Source organism: Petaurus breviceps, unplaced genomic scaffold (assembly GCF_028583685.1).
Source record: "Petaurus breviceps papuanus isolate PSGF00001 unplaced genomic scaffold, PetGlider_PUasm1.0 90654, whole genome shotgun sequence".
NCBI classification, from domain to species: Eukaryota; Metazoa; Chordata; class Mammalia; order Diprotodontia; family Petauridae; genus Petaurus; species Petaurus breviceps.
The window spans coordinates 5,786,271-5,804,594 of record NW_027187301.1 but is presented as its reverse complement, the minus strand read 5'-3'; the positions used below and the strand labels follow the sequence as shown (position 1 = coordinate 5,804,594).

General features: G+C 43.1%; 1 protein-coding gene across 3 annotated transcripts; it reads right to left on the bottom strand.

The window, feature by feature from the left end:
* Window positions 1-750: 750 nt before the first annotated feature.
* On the bottom strand, window positions 751-17,959 carry MUC20 (mucin 20, cell surface associated). Of its 3 annotated transcripts, none has more exons than XM_069065007.1 (5): window positions 17,788-17,959; window positions 5,829-6,167; window positions 5,596-5,712; window positions 3,985-4,095; window positions 751-1,088 (listed from the first exon to the last, which is right to left on the bottom strand). In XM_069065007.1, the coding sequence occupies exons 1-5, from the start codon at window positions 17,867-17,869 to the stop codon at window positions 1,009-1,011; spliced, it is 729 nt and encodes a 242-aa protein (XP_068921108.1). In that variant the 5' UTR covers window positions 17,870-17,959; the 3' UTR covers window positions 751-1,008. The 3 variants fall into 3 exon arrangements, with proteins under 3 accessions (XP_068921108.1, XP_068921106.1, XP_068921107.1); XM_069065005.1 differs by having other exon boundaries at window positions 5,829-7,040; window positions 17,788-17,951; XM_069065006.1 differs by having other exon boundaries at window positions 4,004-4,095; window positions 5,829-7,040; window positions 17,788-17,950.
* Between the last annotated feature and the right edge of the window lie 365 nt (window positions 17,960-18,324).

Here is an 18,324-nt window from a genome sequence, read left to right as displayed (position 1 = left end):
TGTGGTAGCGGCAAACCCTGAGGACGCTTGGGGTGCTTGCTGCTACAGTAACCTTCAGCAAGTTACTTAACCCCAATTGCTTTAAAAAAAAAAAAAAGTAAGTTTACATTCTCTGTGGAGTCATAGGTCACCTTCCAAGGCTGTGGCTAATTCTGTACACCTATGTAAGGTACTTTGCAAACTTTAAAACACTATGTAAATGCAAGCTTCCAGTTCTAAGCTCCTATGAGCCTAGCTTTAAGTCTGATTGTCTTACCCTGCAAATGAGGAAACTGGAATCCAGGGAAGTTAAAAACTTGTTCATGGTTACACAGAGAGCCAGGACTGGAACCAAAGACTCCAATTCCAAATTCAGGGCTCCTTCAACTGGACTATATAGATAATACCATTCCAACTTTCATGTGTGTAGGTGTGTGCACGAATATACAACATCTGTACACACATACATATATGTTAACAGGTAGATATGAGAACAGAAATTTACAGTTAGAGTAAATTTAAGAAGGACAAGGTTCAGATGCTATCTAAACTTTGTATTTTCTCAAATAGGTAGTACAATGCTCTGTACACCGTAGGTGCTTAATGTTTGTTGAATTAAATTGAACTGAATATGGATGATCTCTTTGAGAGCAGGGAATAAAGCTACACATGCCCAGAACCACAAAGTACATGAATCTTAATTCCACAGAACCCTGTGTTAAATACACCCAGTGTCACCCAATTGTAATAGAATCACAACAAAATGCAGACTGGGGGGGAAATAGCCCTTTATTAAAATATTCACATACGTGCCCAAGGAAGTATTTTTGATCTTCTGCCTAGAACCCCAGCTGTATAGGGCACATGCTGTGCTGTTCTATGTGGAGGTCAGGGTGAAAGAGAGTGGCTTCTTTCGGGACCTTCCAGGAACACCTTGGCACAAGAATGTGGCCTGAAGTCCTGCTTGTAGAGATAGAGATTATTAGCAGCATTATCTTCTCTTTACTGAAGTCACTCTCCAGGCTGCTGCTAACAACCCTTCAGCCCCTGGTGACCTTCTTCAAGGAGATTTGGGTGTAGGGGACATGCACCTGCAGATCCTGTTGAAGCTGCAGAGGACAAAAAGACAATTACACACCCATCCAGCCTATCAAGGCACCACTGAGAAGAGGCACCTTCTACTCCATACTACCTTTCCAACACCTTGAGTTAGAGGCTGAGCCAATCAAATATGCCCCTGAACTTACCCTTCACGACATTATGTGGAAATGCATCAAGCTCCGGAAGCTCAGTCTCAAACTTCGCTACTGAGAACTTGACCCATCTAATGGTCTAAATTTATGGCAATTTTTCTGGACTACTAGGCAAATGATGCCCAATTTTGGTTCCCAGGAAACTCCCTGTAAAGACCCCTTGAGTCCCATGGGGGTGAGAGACATGGTGACCTTCATTTTGGTTCATTCCTTTTTTTCTTGTACCCAGGCCCCATGTGGTCACTGCATGGCTTGTTGGGACCAAAGCAAGGCAGTGCTCACCCTATGGCACAGAATGGGAAACTGGACTTCAGAGAGGGCCAGGATCTTTTGGGAGACAACAAGGTCCCCTGAGCACTAATTGCCCAACAGAGATGAAATTCCCTCCCAGAAACTTCTTAGCACACTGTAAGGAAGTGTGTTCTGGTGGAAAGAGCCTTGTACTAGCAACCAAAAAACCTGGGTTTGAGTGGGAGAGGGCAGGGCAATAATAAATATAACATTTATATAGAATCTATCATGTGACAGGCACTAGGCTATCCTCACAACAACCCTGGGAGGTAAATGTTTTTACAACTCCTTTTTATAGCAAAGGAAATTGAGGCAAATGACAGTTAAGACTTGCTGAGGGTCACACAGAAAGGGCCTGAAGCTGGATTTGAACTCAGGTCTTCCTGACTCCAGGTCCAGCTCTCCATCTATTGCACAAACAGTTGCCTCTAAAAACTGAGGCCAGTGAAGGTTAAATGACTTGACCAAGGTTATACATCTAGGAAGTACCTGAGGCAGGATCTGAACTCAGGTCCTCCTGACTCCAGGCCCAGTCCTATCTCCACTGGACCACCTGGTGTTAACTCTCCCACCACATTCATTTTATGAGTATAAGCCAATCATTTCATTTCTCAGGGCCTCAGTTTTCCCAGCTCTATACTGAGGTTGTTATTGTCACAGAGTTTTGAAATGTATGCCTAAAGTGCTCTGCAAACTGTAGAATACTCTACAAATGTAAGAGGTTATGTTATTATTGATCAATCCCCAAGATTTGCAATCTGTAACATTCACTTTAACAATTTTAAGTAAGTTCCTTCTCTATAAGCTTTCTCCAAAGGAGAATGCCCTCCCTCCTCACACTCACCACTCATAATCCCTAGCTCCCAGCTGACTATGGTTCTTATACTACTTACTACCAAGGCCTTTCCTGACCCCTCCCAGGAGTCAGGTTCTCTCTTTCTTGAAATCATTTTGTTTTGTTTTGCATGTATTTTGCATTTCTCCAACAGAATGTAAGTCCCTTGAGAATAGTTACTGTTTTGCCTTTCTATCATAAAGCCTGGAACATTAGTAGAAAGGTAGAGGAAAAAAGCATTTATTAAGTACCATGTACTAGGGGCTTTACTAATATTTTCTCATTCGATTTATACATCAACCTTGGGAATTAGGTGCTATTGTTATCTCCATTTTACAAATGAAGAAACTGAGGCAAACAGAGGTCAAGCGACAAGCCCAGGGTCACACAGAGAGGTGTGAATGTCAAGTCTACCTGATTCCACAGAAGAATGGGCAACTGACTGTAGCCAGAGACAGTCTCTTCCATTTCTGGATACCTCTAATTGTTAAGAAGTTCTTCCTGACATAAAGCCTTAATATTCCTCTCTGAGTACCCTCCACTTATAACTCCTTTTTATAGCAAAGAAAATTGAGGCAAATGACAGTTAAGACTTGCTGAGGGTCGCACAGTAAGGGCCTGAAGCTGGATTTGAACTCAGGTCTTCCTGACTCCAGATCCAGCTCTCCATCTATTGCACAAATGGGTACCCTCCACCCATTGCCCCTGCATTGTTCTTCCCTGTAGGGCCAGGCAGAACAAATCTAACCTTCTTCTATGTGATAGACAGATCTTCACATTTTTGTTTTTATTCAGGGTTGAGTGTAAAACTCTATCCGATATGCAACCTAGGTAGCTGCCTAGCGCTTAATAAACGTTTGTTGAAATATTGTCAAGATGAATAACATTGAAACTCAGGAACTCTGATCAACACAATGACCAGCCACCATTCCAGAGAACTCAGGATGAAACAGGCAGCTCACTTCCTGAGAGAAACGTGATGGATTCAGAATACAGATTGAATTTTTTTTTTGACATTGCCAGTGGGAATTTGTTTTGTTTGACTATCCATATTTTTAGCAGAGGCTTAGTTTTCCTTGCTTTCTCAATGTTGGAGGCTGGGGGAATGGGAGGGAGAGTACACAAACCTTGAAAATAAAGTAAAATTGAAGGTTTTTTTTTAATGTTTGTTGAATTGAATTGAATTACTTATATATTATTTTAGCTCACTCATACACTGTTTAATGTAGGTTTGTGTGTCTCCGGTGGAATTGTGGATTCAGTGGAATCCATGGGACCTGACTCTGCATTGGAAATATGACTAGCAATAAATATTTATTGGTCAATGTCTTTGGGGTACTTCTTTTACGTGAAATCACCTATCTGTCTCCCATTTCACAGCCTGGGCCTCTTTGGTTTCATCATAATCATAGCATTCCCAGGGCCCCACTTTCTCCAAGGACAAGCTCAGACCTGGGGCAAAGCTCTAGTTCCCTAGAGCTGAGAGTCTCTGATTGCAGCTCTCCATCCTTCATTGAAGACTCAGGTGCCATTTACAGTTTCTTCTCTTATCCCTCCAGCTTTTAGCTTGAAGCCCCCAAGAGCCTCTCTGTCTCTCTTCTCTCCTTCCCTACTCCCACCACATGCCTGGAGATGTCCCTGTCACCTTATGCAGGAACTCCTTTGCCACCTTATAATCAGTGAGGTCCAAGGAGGAGAACACAACCAGCCGTAGGAGGAGAAAGCCTCCATCATGACCTGTGGATTAGAGACAACGGAAAAATGAAAATCTAGTCAAGTTCTGATTATAAATTCTAACCTACCCCCAAAAAAATGTATGAGTAATACCCAAAACATATAATAGAAAACTACCTTAATTAGCTTAGAAGATAAGATCTCTCTTTGCCCACTTTCTACCTTTCCTATTTCCTCTTTCCCTCTCACCTTTCTCTTTCTTTGTTTCCCTTTCTCCCTCTCCTCACTCTTCTCTTTTTCTCTCTCTGCTTTCTTTACCTCTCTTTTCTTCTCTTCTTTAACCCTGTCCCTCTCTTCTCTCTCTATCTTCCCTTTTCCCTCTCTCATTTCCTCTTTCTCCTCTCTCTCTCTCCCTTCTCTTCCTTCTCTCCTCTCCCTCTTTTTCTCTCTTTTCTCTCATTTCTCTTCATTTTCTCCTCCCCTTTCTCTTTTCCTCTCTTCTCTCCTCTTTCCCTATCTCCTCTCTTCTCTTTTTCTCTCTCCCTACCTTTCCCTTCTCTTCCTCCCTCTCCCATTCCCTGTCTCCTTCTTTCTCCTCTCTCTCTCCCTCTCTTTTCCTCTTCCTCTCCTCCCTCCTCTCTTTTTCTTTCTCTCTCTTTTTCTCTCTCTCTTTTTCTCTCTGTTCTCTCTACTTTCTTCCCTCTTTCCCTTTTTCTTTTCTTTTGTTCTCTTCCTTTCTCTTCCCTTTTACTCTCCCTGTCTCTTTCTCTACTTTTTTTTTCCCTTCCCACTTTTTCTAAGAAGCTCAACATAAATCTCCAGTAGAGGTGAGAAGGCTACTGGCCAGGGGTGTTGTTGAAAATCATAGCATCTCAAAGCTGAAACGGACCTCAGTCTGTTGTAAACTTAAACCACATACCCTCTACACATTCCCATCAAGTGGCCATCCAGACTTTGTTTGAGAAATGGGCAATAGACTGTAGCCAGAGAGAGTCTCTTCTATTTCTGGATATTTCTAATCATTTAGGAAGTTTTCCCTGACATGAAGCCTTAATCTACCTCTCTACACCTCCCCACCCATTGCCCTTTCATTGTTCTTCCCTGTAGGGTCAGGCAAAGTAAATCTAACCCTCTTCCACATGGCAGACAGTCCTTCAAATTCTTGTTTTCATTCAGGGTTGCATGTAGTCTACAGTAGTATGTTTTGTAGGCTCTACAGAGGTGATTCAGTTCCAAAATACCCCTCCATATTTGCCCTTTCCAACCCACCAACCCCAGAATTGCCCTCACCGTGTACCTGGGAAGGCTTTCTAATGAGCCTTCAAAAGCATGGCTTGTGTAAGAATTTGACCACTTTCTGTCACCTATCCTAATCTTTTCTGCATTATCTCTAGTTAAATCATGCCTTTCTAGAGGCCAAGGACTGTCTTTTATGTAAATGGTTGTCATAGTATTGACTTCAAGGTTCTAAAATCTTGTTTTTTTAGTACAGACTCATAGAGTAACCTTGGGCTAGCCACAGAACCTTAATTATTCCTCTCTTAAGTGGGGATAAGTACTTACTGGAATCAGCTCTGGTGTTTTGATTCATCAGGGCAGTGGCTGTATGCTTTCCTATTGTTGAGGCCATTACTGGGGTCTGGATGGAGGTTAAATTCTTTTCTCGAGAGAAGTTCATTCCTATGATGGTGTTGGGTGCAGTTGAATGGATAGAGAGAAAAGAGTTATTAGTCAGAGGGGATGTGATATCTTTTGTACTAACTGTGGCAGAGGTCTCAGGAGGGTAGAGCTCTTACCTGGGGCTGTTGTCCCTTCTGTGGTGGTGTAGACTTTGTCTGAAAACTCAGCAGGGGTAGTAAACTTGGCTATTGTTGACCTGTAGTCTGTGGAGATTGTAAATGCACTTGGGACCTCAGTGAAGACAGCTGTCTCGATTGGAGCTGCGGCTTCTTCTGTGGTAGAAATGGAGATTGTATTCAAGGTGCCTGTTGACATTTTGGCTGTTGTTTCTACAGTCTGACCTGTGGTATCAAAGGTCTCTACTGCATTAGGAGTTTCAGCTGTAGTTGATGATGCCACAGTTACAGTGGTGGTCCTCATCAAGGTCTCACCAGCTATGCTCGAGTCTTCTTCAGCTGAGGAAGATGAAGATGATGCATCAGAAAAGAAAAAAGTCTTTAAGAAGACTGAGGTCCCTTTTTCTGTAGAGCCGTCACCTGTCATTGAGGTCCCAGGGAGATCAGTGGTCTTAGCTTTAGTCCCGATTGTTTCTGTGAGGATACTAGTTAAGGTTGTTCTCTCACCTATGGTCTTTGGCTGTGTGTTATTTCCAGCTACACCTAAAGTCTCAGCAGAGGTGTCTGTCTCAGGGGTTGTAGTCTCTGTGTCTGGGCTGGTATAGACCATTGGCAGGGCTGTCTTTATTTCTTGGGTGCTATCAGCTGTAGGGAAGGTATCGATGAGGTTGCTTGTCAGCATGGTGGCTTTTGTAATGGGACTGTCTGTAGTCAAGGTCCCAGGAAGGGTTGTGGTCTTGATCAGGGTGCCTTCTCTTTCTAAGGTATTGCTGGCTATATCTGCTATCTCAGTGAACTCAGGCAGGAGTGTAAAGGGTATTATTTCTTCTATGATGACAGTCTCTGTTCCTGTGGGTATCATTATTCCAGAGGTCTCCTCAAGAACAATGGTCCTAAAAGAGTTTGAGGTCTCTGATTCTGTGAAAGGATCAGTTGTGGTCATGGCCTCAGTGGAAGTGGGGGTCTTGATGCTGGTTTCAAAGTTTTCTGGGATGTTACTATTCAAAGGAGAAGTCCAGGGGTGGCCTGTCACAGACTGTGAGGAGTCGTGGTCTCCTTTGGGGTGATGTCTCTGTTTTCTGTGACTTTGGTGTGTTGGAAGAGGAAGCAGGGGTGGCTCCATTAATGATTTCCAGACTACTTTTTGGGAGATTCTCGTCCCAGGCCAAATTTCAGCTTTGGCAAGAGATTTCATTGTGGCCATCTCTGCTTCTATAGTAGAAGAGACCGTTGTCAAGGTTTTAGCTTGGTTGTGAGTCTTGCCTATGGCTGTCCCTGATTCTGAGACAGAGCCCTCAACTAAATTGTGATGTAAGCAAAGCTTATTCACTGCCCCCTCCTTCTGTATACAATGCTTCTTTCACACACACACACACACACACACACACACACACACACACACCCCTTTTCAATGCAGGGGTTCTGTACAGATAGCCTGTCCACCAATACACCCTAAATCATGGTTTCATGAAATGCCATGGGCAAAAAATTTTTAATCTGTTGATTAGCTTCTCAGAACTTATCCATGTTGGCCTTCAAATTACAGCCTATACTCTAGGAAAAAATGAACATTCTTTTTTGGAGGCAATTGGGTTAATTGACTTGCCCAGGGTCACACAGCTAGTAAGTGTCTGAGGCTGAATTTGAACTCAGGTCCTCCTGACTCCAGGGCTGGTGCTCTATCTACCACCACCAATCCCAGAATTTAAAAGAAAATTGCAGAAAGAGCCAATATGATGTAGTGGAGTGCTGCCTTTATGTCAAAAGACCAAGAGTTCAAGTTCTGTCTCTGATAGATACTGGCTGTTTGTCCCTGGGTGAGTCATTTACTCTCAGTATCTCCTATAATAAGATGAGGGTTCTTAACCTAGGGGTCCACAAATCCCCAAGGGATCCACACAGATAGATTTCAGAGGGCCCATTAACTTGATTTAGGAAATATATATATATATATCTTTATTTTCACTAACTTCTAACTAAAATTTAATTTTCCTTTAATTTTTTTAAAACCATAATTCTGAGAAGGAACCCATAGGCTTCACCAGACTGCCAAAGACACAAAGAAGGTTGAGAATTCTTGCTCCAGGTCTATAAACCTAATAGTAGCAAGTACTAATCTACTCTGATAAAGGTAATCACCTCTTTGGAGGTTCGATATACCAATGAAATTACAGGTCTCATTCAAAAAAAAGAGAGAAAATTATAGGAAGGGGTAATACTTAACTCAGAGCAGATAGAAGGTACAATAGATAGAGAGTCAGGCCTGGTGTTAGGTGTGTGACCCTGGCCAAGTCATTTAATGCTATTTGCCTCCATTTCCTAATCTGGAAAATGAGCTGGAAAAGGAAATGGCAAACCACTCCAGTATCTTTGCCAAGAAAACCCTATATGGAGTCACAAAGAGTCAAACACAACTGAAAACGACTGAATGACAACAAATATAAAACCCCCCACTTAGAAAAAAGTACCTTTCTCACTCAGGGGCTTTCAGGTACTGTTAGCAGACTGGAGGGGACATTTCAGGTGAGTAGATCTTGGTAACATACCAATGAGATCACACCATTCAGGCCTACTTAGTCAGTGTACCTGTCTCTTCATGCATGAGTTTCTCTGTCTATGAAGCCTATGGAAGAGTTACATGGTACCAAGTCCCCTAAGTTTGCTATTCAGATATAAAATCAAAAATTAAATCTTCTGTTTGGCATTCAAAGCCCTTCACAATCTGTACCCCTTCCACCTTTCCAGTCTTCTTACAACTTTCTAATCGCATCTCTAATTGCACCCCCCCACGCCTGACTCCACGTATTCTTGGATACGGTAGCATTGGCCTCCTTGCTGTTCCTTACACAGGACACTGTCTCCAGACTCAATCAATAAACACAGTGCTGAGTTCTGGGATAAAAAAGGAGGCCAAAGACAGCCCCTGCCCTTAGCTGGCTGTTCTCCATGCCTGAAACCCTCTCCACCCTCCTCTCTACCTCTTCATTTCCCTGGCTTTCCTTCAAATCCTCAAAAATCCTTCTTTCTACAGGAAGCTTTTTCCTGTGCTGATGTTTTCCCTCTATTGATTATCTCCACTTTATGCTGTATGTATCCATTTGTATATAATGGTTCACACATTTTCTCCCCTTATACTGTGAGCTCCTTGAGGACAGGGACTGTTTTTCACCTTCCTTTGTATCCTCAGTGTTTAGCATGGTACTTGACACATAGTAGTAAGGAAAATTAACATTATGATGGATTATTAGATAATTAATAGTACTCTGTAATCCATCCATTTCTCTATTTTGTCAAAAACCCCTCTTTTAGCCTAACTCAAAAGGAGACCTCTCCCAGTCATGGTTAAGTAAGGCATGGTTAAGGAATATGATCACTTCTAGTCCCAAAGCACCTGCTTGTTAACCAGTTTGAAGTTTGACCCCATTTCTGTTTACCCCTAAACAAAGAACCAGCTTGGGCCAGGCCTACCCAGAGGACAACTTACTCCTCCTTTTCAAAGTTAGAAGTGACTTGGTCTCTAAGAGGAAAGTCAAATGGGGCAGAGAGGAACCTGATTGAGATGGTTTTTATTTTTTTCCAGCCAAGATTGTCAGGACTCTCAGAGCAGAATCCAGGCTGGATGGTACATTTCAGTCATTCAGGAGAGGCCACTCCTGACTTTCATTAACTTTTAAGCAGAAACCTGGTTCTCTTGGGGGGGAGGGAGGACTCAGAAAAATCACTGAAGAACATGTACTCCTTCCCTTGCTTGGTGAAGGGTCTTAGGTAAACTATCTGTTAGGACTGAAAGGAACCTTGGATATCATGTGGTCCAAGCCCCTCCTTTCATGAACGAGTAGACAGGCTCAAGTCTTTCCCAAGCCATCACACAGCTAAAACTGCTTCAATAGCCCCAGGGCCCAATATGGAGCTGATGCTTACTTAGGACTGAAAAATGGTAAAGGCTACCCTCTCTGCCCTCCCCTTCAGACCCCTGCCTCCTCAGCATCCCCAAGATTAACACCCCCAAACCCCAAGATTTAATTTCTCTCCTCAGCCTTGCTTGTTCCTCAAACTCCATATTCCATCTTCTATCTCTGTGCCTTTGCATTATTTGCCTGTCCCCCAAGGAATGTTCTGCTCCCTTCACCCCCACTGCTAGTTTCTCTGGCTTCCTTTAGATTCAGCTCAAATCCCATCTTCTGTAGGAAGACTTTCCTAGCACACCACCCCCCTTTCCCTTCCCCTTTCAGATCACTCAGATATGCTGTCAAGCCATTTTTCAGTCATGTCCAACTTTTTGTGACCCCATTTGGGGTTTTCCTGGCAAAGATGCTGGAGTGGCTTGCCATTTCTTTCTCCAGTTCATTTTACAGATGAAGAAACTGAGGCAAATAGGGCTAAGTGATTTGCCTGGAATCACACAGCTAGCAATTATCTGAGGCTAGGTTTGAACCCAGGAAGATGAGTCTTCCTGACTCCAGGCCCAGCAGACTGTCCACTTCACCACCTAACTGTCCTAATATATTGTGTATATATTTTGTGTGTTCTAGATATTTACATTATCTCTCTCATTAAATTGTGAGTTCCTTATATCCAAAGGGCAATCAAAGCATGCAAACCCTTTGATCCAGCAATTCCACTACCAGGTCTGTGTCCCAAAAAGATCATAAAAAAAGACAAAAGGACCTATACGTACAAAAATATTCATAGCAGTTCTTTTTGTGGTGGCAAAGAATTGGAAATTGAGGGAATGTCCATCAGTTGGGGAATAGCTTGAACAAGTTGTGGTATATGAATGTAATGGAATACTAGTGTGCTATAAGAAATGATGAGCAGGCGAATTTCACAAAATCCTGGAAAGATTCCCATGAACTGATACAAAGAGAAGTGAGCAGAACCAGGAGAACATTGTATATAGTAACAGTAACATTGTGTGATGATCAACTATGATTGACTTAGCTCTTCTCAGCAATGCAAAGATCTATGACAATTCCAAAAGACCCATGATGGAAAATGCTGTCCACATCCAGAGAAAGAATTATGGAGTTTAAATATAGATTGTGATTGATGTATAATCTATACCAGATTCTTTGCCATCTTGGGGAGGGAGAAGGTAAAAGAGGGAGGGAGAAAAATTTGAAACTCAAATCTTATTAAAAAATAAATGTTGAAAACTATCTTTACATGTAATTGGAAAAAATAGTATACTATAAATGACGTTTAAAGAACAATAAAAGATGGCTAGGAAAAAAAGAATGTGAGTTCCTTGAGAACAAGTATTGTGGAATTTTTTTCCACCTTTCTTTGTATACCCAGAGTTTAGCACAGTTCTTGGCAAATAGTAGGTGCTTAATAAATGGGTTTTTTTTCCTTCTGAAAATATTGGGTTTTATTCACTCTAATGGTAAACAGTGACCTTAATAGGAAGACTAAGCTTCTTTGTAGATCATGATGTCACTTAATGAATGTTTGATTGATTATTTCACTCTACTTGTTGGCTATTGTTTGGGCATCAAGATAACCAGGGACGGAGGGTTCCTGCCTCCTTTTTTCAGTTTTACAGCAGGCCTGAGGCCAAGTTAGCCCCCAGCCCAGGGCAGCTCCCAAGTAGGAGGCTTCCCCAGTGATCATTCCGGTATCTGAGTAACTTTCAGCTATCGCTACTCAATCACCCACGGCTTCTCCCCTGCATTTTTCCAACAAGGTCTCCTCCCAATTCTACCACTCACTAACTATGTGACTTTGGGCAAGTCATTTAACTTTTAGTTTCCTTATGCCTAAAATGAGTATCATAACACCTTCCTTGGCTCCCTCACAGAACTGTTGTGAGAATCACTGGATAATGTAAGTGCTTTGCAAGCAATGAAGCCTTATACCAATGTAAGCATCATCATCAATAAAAATAACAGGGAGAGGAAGGAAGGAAATGAGCATTTATTGACTACTGACCATGTGCCAGGCAGTCTACAAATACCTTATTTGATCCTCAAAACAACCCTGGCAGGTAAGTGCTACTGTTACCCCATTTTACAGCTGACAAAACGGCGGTAGATAGAGGTTAAGTGACTTGCCCAGGGCCACACAGCTAATAATAATTATTAACATTTATATAGTACTCACTGTGTACCAGGCACTATACTAAGTGATTTACAATTATCTTATTTGGTCCTCAAAACAACCCTGGCAGGTAAGTGTTACTGTTACCCCATTTACAGTTAAGAAAACTGAGGCAGATAGATTGTCACTTGCCCGGGGTCACATAACAAATAAAAATGATACTATATATTTATATAGTGCTCACTATGTACCAGGCACTGTACTAAATTATTTACAATTATAATCTCAATGATTCTCACAATGACCCTTGGAGGCAGGTACTACTGTTCTCCCATTTTACAGTTGACAAAACTGAGACAGAAGTTAAGTCACTTGCTTGAGGTCACATAGCTAGTAAGTATATGTCTGAATTTGAACTCGGATCTTTCAGACTCCAGGTCCAGCTCTCAATCTCCTTCCCCACCTAGCTGATAGGGTTTGGACCTGTAATTAGAGGTTGAGGAAACTCCCTCTGCTAATATAGGTCAGTCCCTTCTCTGCAACTCACAGTCCCAGAGAGCTGCCGAGATAAGAGTCCTTTAGTTAAATGCTTTGCAAAAGTCCCATAGCTAAGAGGTGTCAGAAGCCAGACTTGAACCCAGATCTTTCTTGACTTCAGAGCCAGCCCTCTCTCCAGTGCCCCGTGTTGCCTCTTACATGCTGTCAGGAGACCTGCCTATGTGCTAATAATAACATCGAAAGAAGCAGCAACAAGATCTATGTTTCTCCTCACCCCATCACCTACTCATCTTCAGCCATCTAAAGTGCACAGACTATTTGTTCTAAGATTAGGCTTTGTGGTCTCAACATTACCATGACAGTGGACCCTTAAGGGAGACTGTAAGAGTATAGAACATACTTGTGGGAAAATGCTGAAAATAATCTTCTTCAGAGGTTGGTCCAGCTGTATCCCTCGATTGATATTTTATTTACCACCAGCTTGACTTTTTTCTCCCCTAATAAGCCCACCCGGCCCCACCAAAAAGCAATATCTTGCCCTGATCCCTCTTATACAACTTGGCCAGCTTCAAAGGAGTCACCCAAAATCAGAAGATCAGAGTCCCACTTTCCAGAGGACCCTGTGAAGCGCCCCTTTCCTACTGATGGGACTGGAGTTCCTGTGGTCCCCAATATAGCACTGCCTTATGTTAGTGCGTGGGCCTCACTTGTACGTTGGTCCCTGTTTCTTCTCTCCCTTTCCCTTCTTTCTCCATTACTTGCAATAAAGCTTTGCATTGAACTGACTTCTGTTGTCTTTCTCAGCACCTGAATTCATCAAGGGGCTGGATGTCTCTGGGCTCTCTGACTGTCCCAGGGGCCTCTCCTTAGACATAAGCTGGGTACCTGGATGAGGACTTAACCTATAGACAGCTGTGTCTACACTATATAGGACACCATGAGCCTGGTTGAAGAAAATAAGGGTCAACAGGAGACTTATGCCAGCAGACTGTCTCAATACATTATTCTACTTCACTAGAAAACAATCTCAGGATCTAATCTAAATGCAGGTTGGGGAAGCCACAGCGACAGTCCTAAACTGTTCATTTTAGCGGGGCTAGCTTCACACATACGTCAGGCTTTTCTCGGCATTTCCAGTTCCTCATTCCTGCTTTATTCTTTCATTCATTCAACAAACACTTATGAGATACAGAGCTGTGCTGAATTCTGGGGTGGTCCCAACGTTTCTATGAGCCCTGGAGGCTGCTGTCCTAGAGTTTACACAGGGCACAGACACAACCTAGCACTGCTTTCTGACCTGGGACAACTTGCCCCAGAACAGAGAATGTAAAGGTCTGCTGACTCTATTTATATTCTCCAAAAGAAAAAGGATTGGGAAGGTGAGGAGGACAAAGCTGTCTAGGTTCAACAATCTGTCTAAAAGAGAATTAGAAGGGCAATAGGTGCTAGGTGGCGCAGTGAATAGAGCACCGGCCCTGGAGTCAGGAGGACCCGAGTTCAAATCCAACCTCAGACACGGAACACAAAAAACTAGCTGTGTGACCTTGGGCAAGTCACTTAACCCCAATTGCCCTAAAAAAAAAAAAGCGCATTAGACTGGGAGTCAGAAAGGGGACAAACATTTACTAAGTACCTGCCCTGCACCAGGTATGATGCTAAGCATTTTACCAATTTTACAAATATCATCTCATTAGATACTGACAACAACCCTGGGAGGTAGGTGCTATTATTAGACCCATTTTACAGTTGAGGAAACTGAAGCGGAGATTGGTTAAGTGATTTGCCCAGAATCACCCAGCTAATATGTGTTTGGGGCAGGATTTGACCTCAGACCTTCCTGCCCCCAGGCCCAGCCTGGGTTCTGGTGCCAATCCTAACGCTAACTCTGGGCCTCTGTAGAATGAAGAAGTCGGATAAAATGTCCCTGAGATCCTTTCTGTGAATTTGTAAGAATTCAAGCTCCTAAAGATAGGAACGTCTCATTATTGTTTCTGTGTCTCCAGCCACTAGCACAGTCTGACAGAAAGTTCATGATTAATAAATGCTTATTGACTGAGGGAATGAGTCTGAGTTTGGGCTCCATTTGACTCCACTTTAGCTCAGTGTCAGTTTCAATAAAAATCGAATGGGTTTTTCTCTGGGATCTTGGACAAGTTATTTCCCTTCTCTAGGGTCTTAATTTCCTCCTCTTCAAAACAATAATAAAAAATTATTAGCAGTCTCTTCCTGCTCTAACATGATACTTGGAGGGTTTTGACAGAGTGGGCTGCAAAAGCCTTCTTTCACTCTCCTCTCCCAAAACATCTGTATCTTGGCTGTCAGGACTCCCATCCTCACACTGACCCCCAAGTATTAGTGTAACCAGGGGCTCAAATTTCCATTCATTTTCTCAGATGCAAATGTGGAGAAACAACTGCCTTTCGAAGCACCTAGTTATCAAGCATAGTTAAAATAAGGAGCTATCTAAGGCCTCCCCTACCTCTAAAGGGAAGGGAAAGGGCAACTTCCCAGGCATCAGCTCTGTTGTGTCCCAAAATCTTTGCCAGCCTTGGGGTGGCTAGGTGGCAAAATGAGTAGAGCACAGGCCCTGAAGTCAGGAGGGCCTGAGTTCAAATCTGGCCTCAGACACTTAACACAAAAACTAGCCGTGTGACCACCATGTGACCTTGGGCAAGTCACTTAACCCCAACTGCTCTCCAAAAAGAAAAAAAAAATCTTTGTCAGACCACAGTGGAGTGTCTCTCTCCCTCTCTACCTGCTCATAGATAGAAGTGTATGAGTATATATCTTCAACCAAGATAATCAGGGAAGGTTTCTTGTAGGAAATAGCATCTGAATTGGACTTGAAAGAATAAATAGACATTTAATAAGCAGAGAGGAGGAAATCTTCATTTCCACCTCTATTCTGAAGCTACTTTTCTCTCATCCAGGAGCATGATCACATTGGGACATTGGGGATGATTATCCCACATTGAGGCATAGTAGAGTACAACCACATTTTTTGGGCTGCATCGGTGTTTTTTGTTGATGAAGAAAACTCTTAATAAGGAAAGTCCCTCTGCTAATCCAGAGCAGCAGCTGGTCTTCGATTTATAGTCACAGAGCTGCCCAGGGTCACAGAGCCAATATATGTCAGAAGCAGAAGTCAGATCCCAGGTCTTTCTGACTCTAAGGCCAGGTCACTATCCATGACTATGGGGCCTCTTTTTGTATCAGTTAAATTTCTCTACTAAATTGGGACAGCTGGGTGGTTCAGTGGATAGAGCACTGGCCCTGGAGTCAGGAAGACATGAGTTCCCATGTAGCCTCGGACACTCCGTTAGTTGTGTGACCCTGGGCAAATCACTTAACCCTGTTTGCCTCAGTTTCCTCATTTGAAAAATGGGCTGGAGAAGGAAATGGCTCGAAGCGCTCTAGTATCTTTGCCAAGAAAACTCCAAATGGGGTCACAAAGAGTTGGAAGCATTTGAACAATTAAAGATGATAATCAGAATCTGTCTTTTTTTTTTCTGTTTCCCATTTTTTACTTCTTACACATAATAAGTGCTTAATCAATATTTCATTGAATTGAGCTACATTAAATTGAACTTGGGAACATCCAGGCCTTAGTTAAAAATTCTCCTCCTCACCCATAGTCATATCTATATGTGCCTCCTAGCCCCATTCACACACTTCCTTGGGTACTGAGAAAATAAGGTTCTTTCTATCAGGACTATAGTTGTAGTTCAGCTGCTTTTCATTTGTGTCTAAGTCTTCATGATCCCATTTGGGGTTTTCTTGGCAAAGATACTGGAGTGGTTTGCAATTTCCTTCTCCAGCTCATTTTACAGATGAAGAAGCTGAGGCAAACAGGGGTAAGTGATTTATCCAAGGTCACACAGCTAGTAAATGTCTGAGGCCAAATCTGAACTCAGGAAGGTGAGTCTTCCTGACTCTAGGCCCAGTGCTCTATCCACTGAGCCACCATCAGGGTCCTAGGTCCACCCCTTTAATCCCATATTGAAGCCATCTCTCCATCCCTTCCCCCCAGCTCCTACCTCCCTGTGAATTCACTCCTGACTCTGGAGTTTTCTTGGATTCTGTCCATGGAAATTTTCTGCACTAGCCTTCCAAACACACAGTTCCCTTGGTCAGCTGAGACCCCAGGGTCTGTGAGCCGCCCAAGCCCTAGAATTCTTCCTCATGCTTTCTAAATCTACCATGCCCTAAAAGCCCTGACTTCCTTCCCAATGCCCCCTGTCTATGTTTCCAGCTCATCTGGGTAACACCATCTCATTCTCCAGATACTGTTGTCTGATCAGTCAGATATTCATTCTTGTCTCTATTTCCATTGCCACCTGCCTAGAGCATTATAATCACCCCATTATGTCTTTCCAATTCTACTCTTTCCTCTTTATCCAATGTATCCTTCTAAAAGTCCCAGAATAATTTTCCTTATGCATAGATCTGGCCATATCACTCCCTTATTAAAATCTTTTCAGTGGTTCCCTATTATCTTTCAAATAAAGTCCAAGTTCCTTTGCCAGGTATTTAAATCCCCTTCCCTCTCAATCAAATAGCATCTTCATAATCCATCTGCCTTGAAATTTCTCCAACCTTAACTCATACTATGGTCATTCTCAATCCACATGGGATTTGGGAAAGCAAAGTCTCTCTCTTCTTCTTTACCACCCCCCCCCCAAATCCCTCCCCTACAACATAGCCCACCTCGCCCAAGTAACATTTAGTTTTTTTCACAAACTGGGCACCCAGGAACAGCTCTGGAGGAGGTAAAAGGTGGTTTAGTTGTCTTCTCCAACTTCAGGAATACTGAACCCTTCCTTGTATAAATTCTTCATGAGTGCATATATAAGCACACATTAATCTGGGCTCTTACTGTGCTTAAAATAGCATCCAGAGTATAGTGGATGCCTAATAAATGCTCCCTCTCTGACTCTGTCTCTCCGTGTCTCTCCCTCCTCTCTTTCCTTCTCTCTCTCTCTCTCTCTCTCTCTCTCTCTCTCTTTCTCTTTCCTCTCTCTCTCTCTCTCTCTCTCTCTCTCTGTCTCTCTCTCCTTCCCTCCCTCCCTCCATGTCTCAATCTTTCTGTCTCTCCCTCCCTCTCTGTTTCTCTGTCTTTCTCTGTCTCTCCCTCCCTCTCTGTCTGTCTCTCCCCACTACCCTCCTTCCTATATCACAATGATCTATCTACCCATTTACCTATCATGCCTCTGTTACAGTAAATGGACAATCCAAAAGGGTAAAATACTTCTGTGTGGTGACACAGATTGCTCTCATGTCACCCACTCCAGCTTGTATACACACCCCCACTCAACTTAAGTCTTAGATGTATGCAGAGACACAGGTTCATAAATTATCACACGCTCACGCCCACACAGGAGCACACACACAGTCTCAAAGAACAAACCATTCTTGCCCTTACCCATGCTGCTCCTGGCGGTGCCCCCCACCGCACAATGTAAGAAGAGGAGAAGCAAGCTGGGTTCCCGGAGGAGGGATCCCATTGTGCCTCTGCCTAAGGTGCCTGCCCCACTCCTTCTCACCACCTCTTTCCTGTTTCCTTAATCCCCAGGAGGTGGGGCAGTCCAGGTTTAACTCACTCGGCTGAGTATGCCCAAATGCTTGCTTCTACAGGCTGGGTCCAGTTGATCTCACATCACCCAGTTGGGGGCTGGCAGGTTAGGGGACAGAAGTCTGGGCACCGACCCATTCCTACCCTTGCCTCTCCTTTCCCCCATGCTTCCTATGTCCTCTGCGATTGTAGTTTCTCCTGTTTTATAAAATGGGGGAAATGACACTCATCACTTCCATTTCTGTGTCCTAGAAGTATGGAAAAGGTGAATAAGACAGAAAAGTCCAGAGATGCTATATTGGACAATCATTTTGAGCAATGAAAATAGTTTGGGGGAGAGTCCTTCTATAGTTTCTGCTGGACTCTGAGAAAAACCGGGTTTCCTCT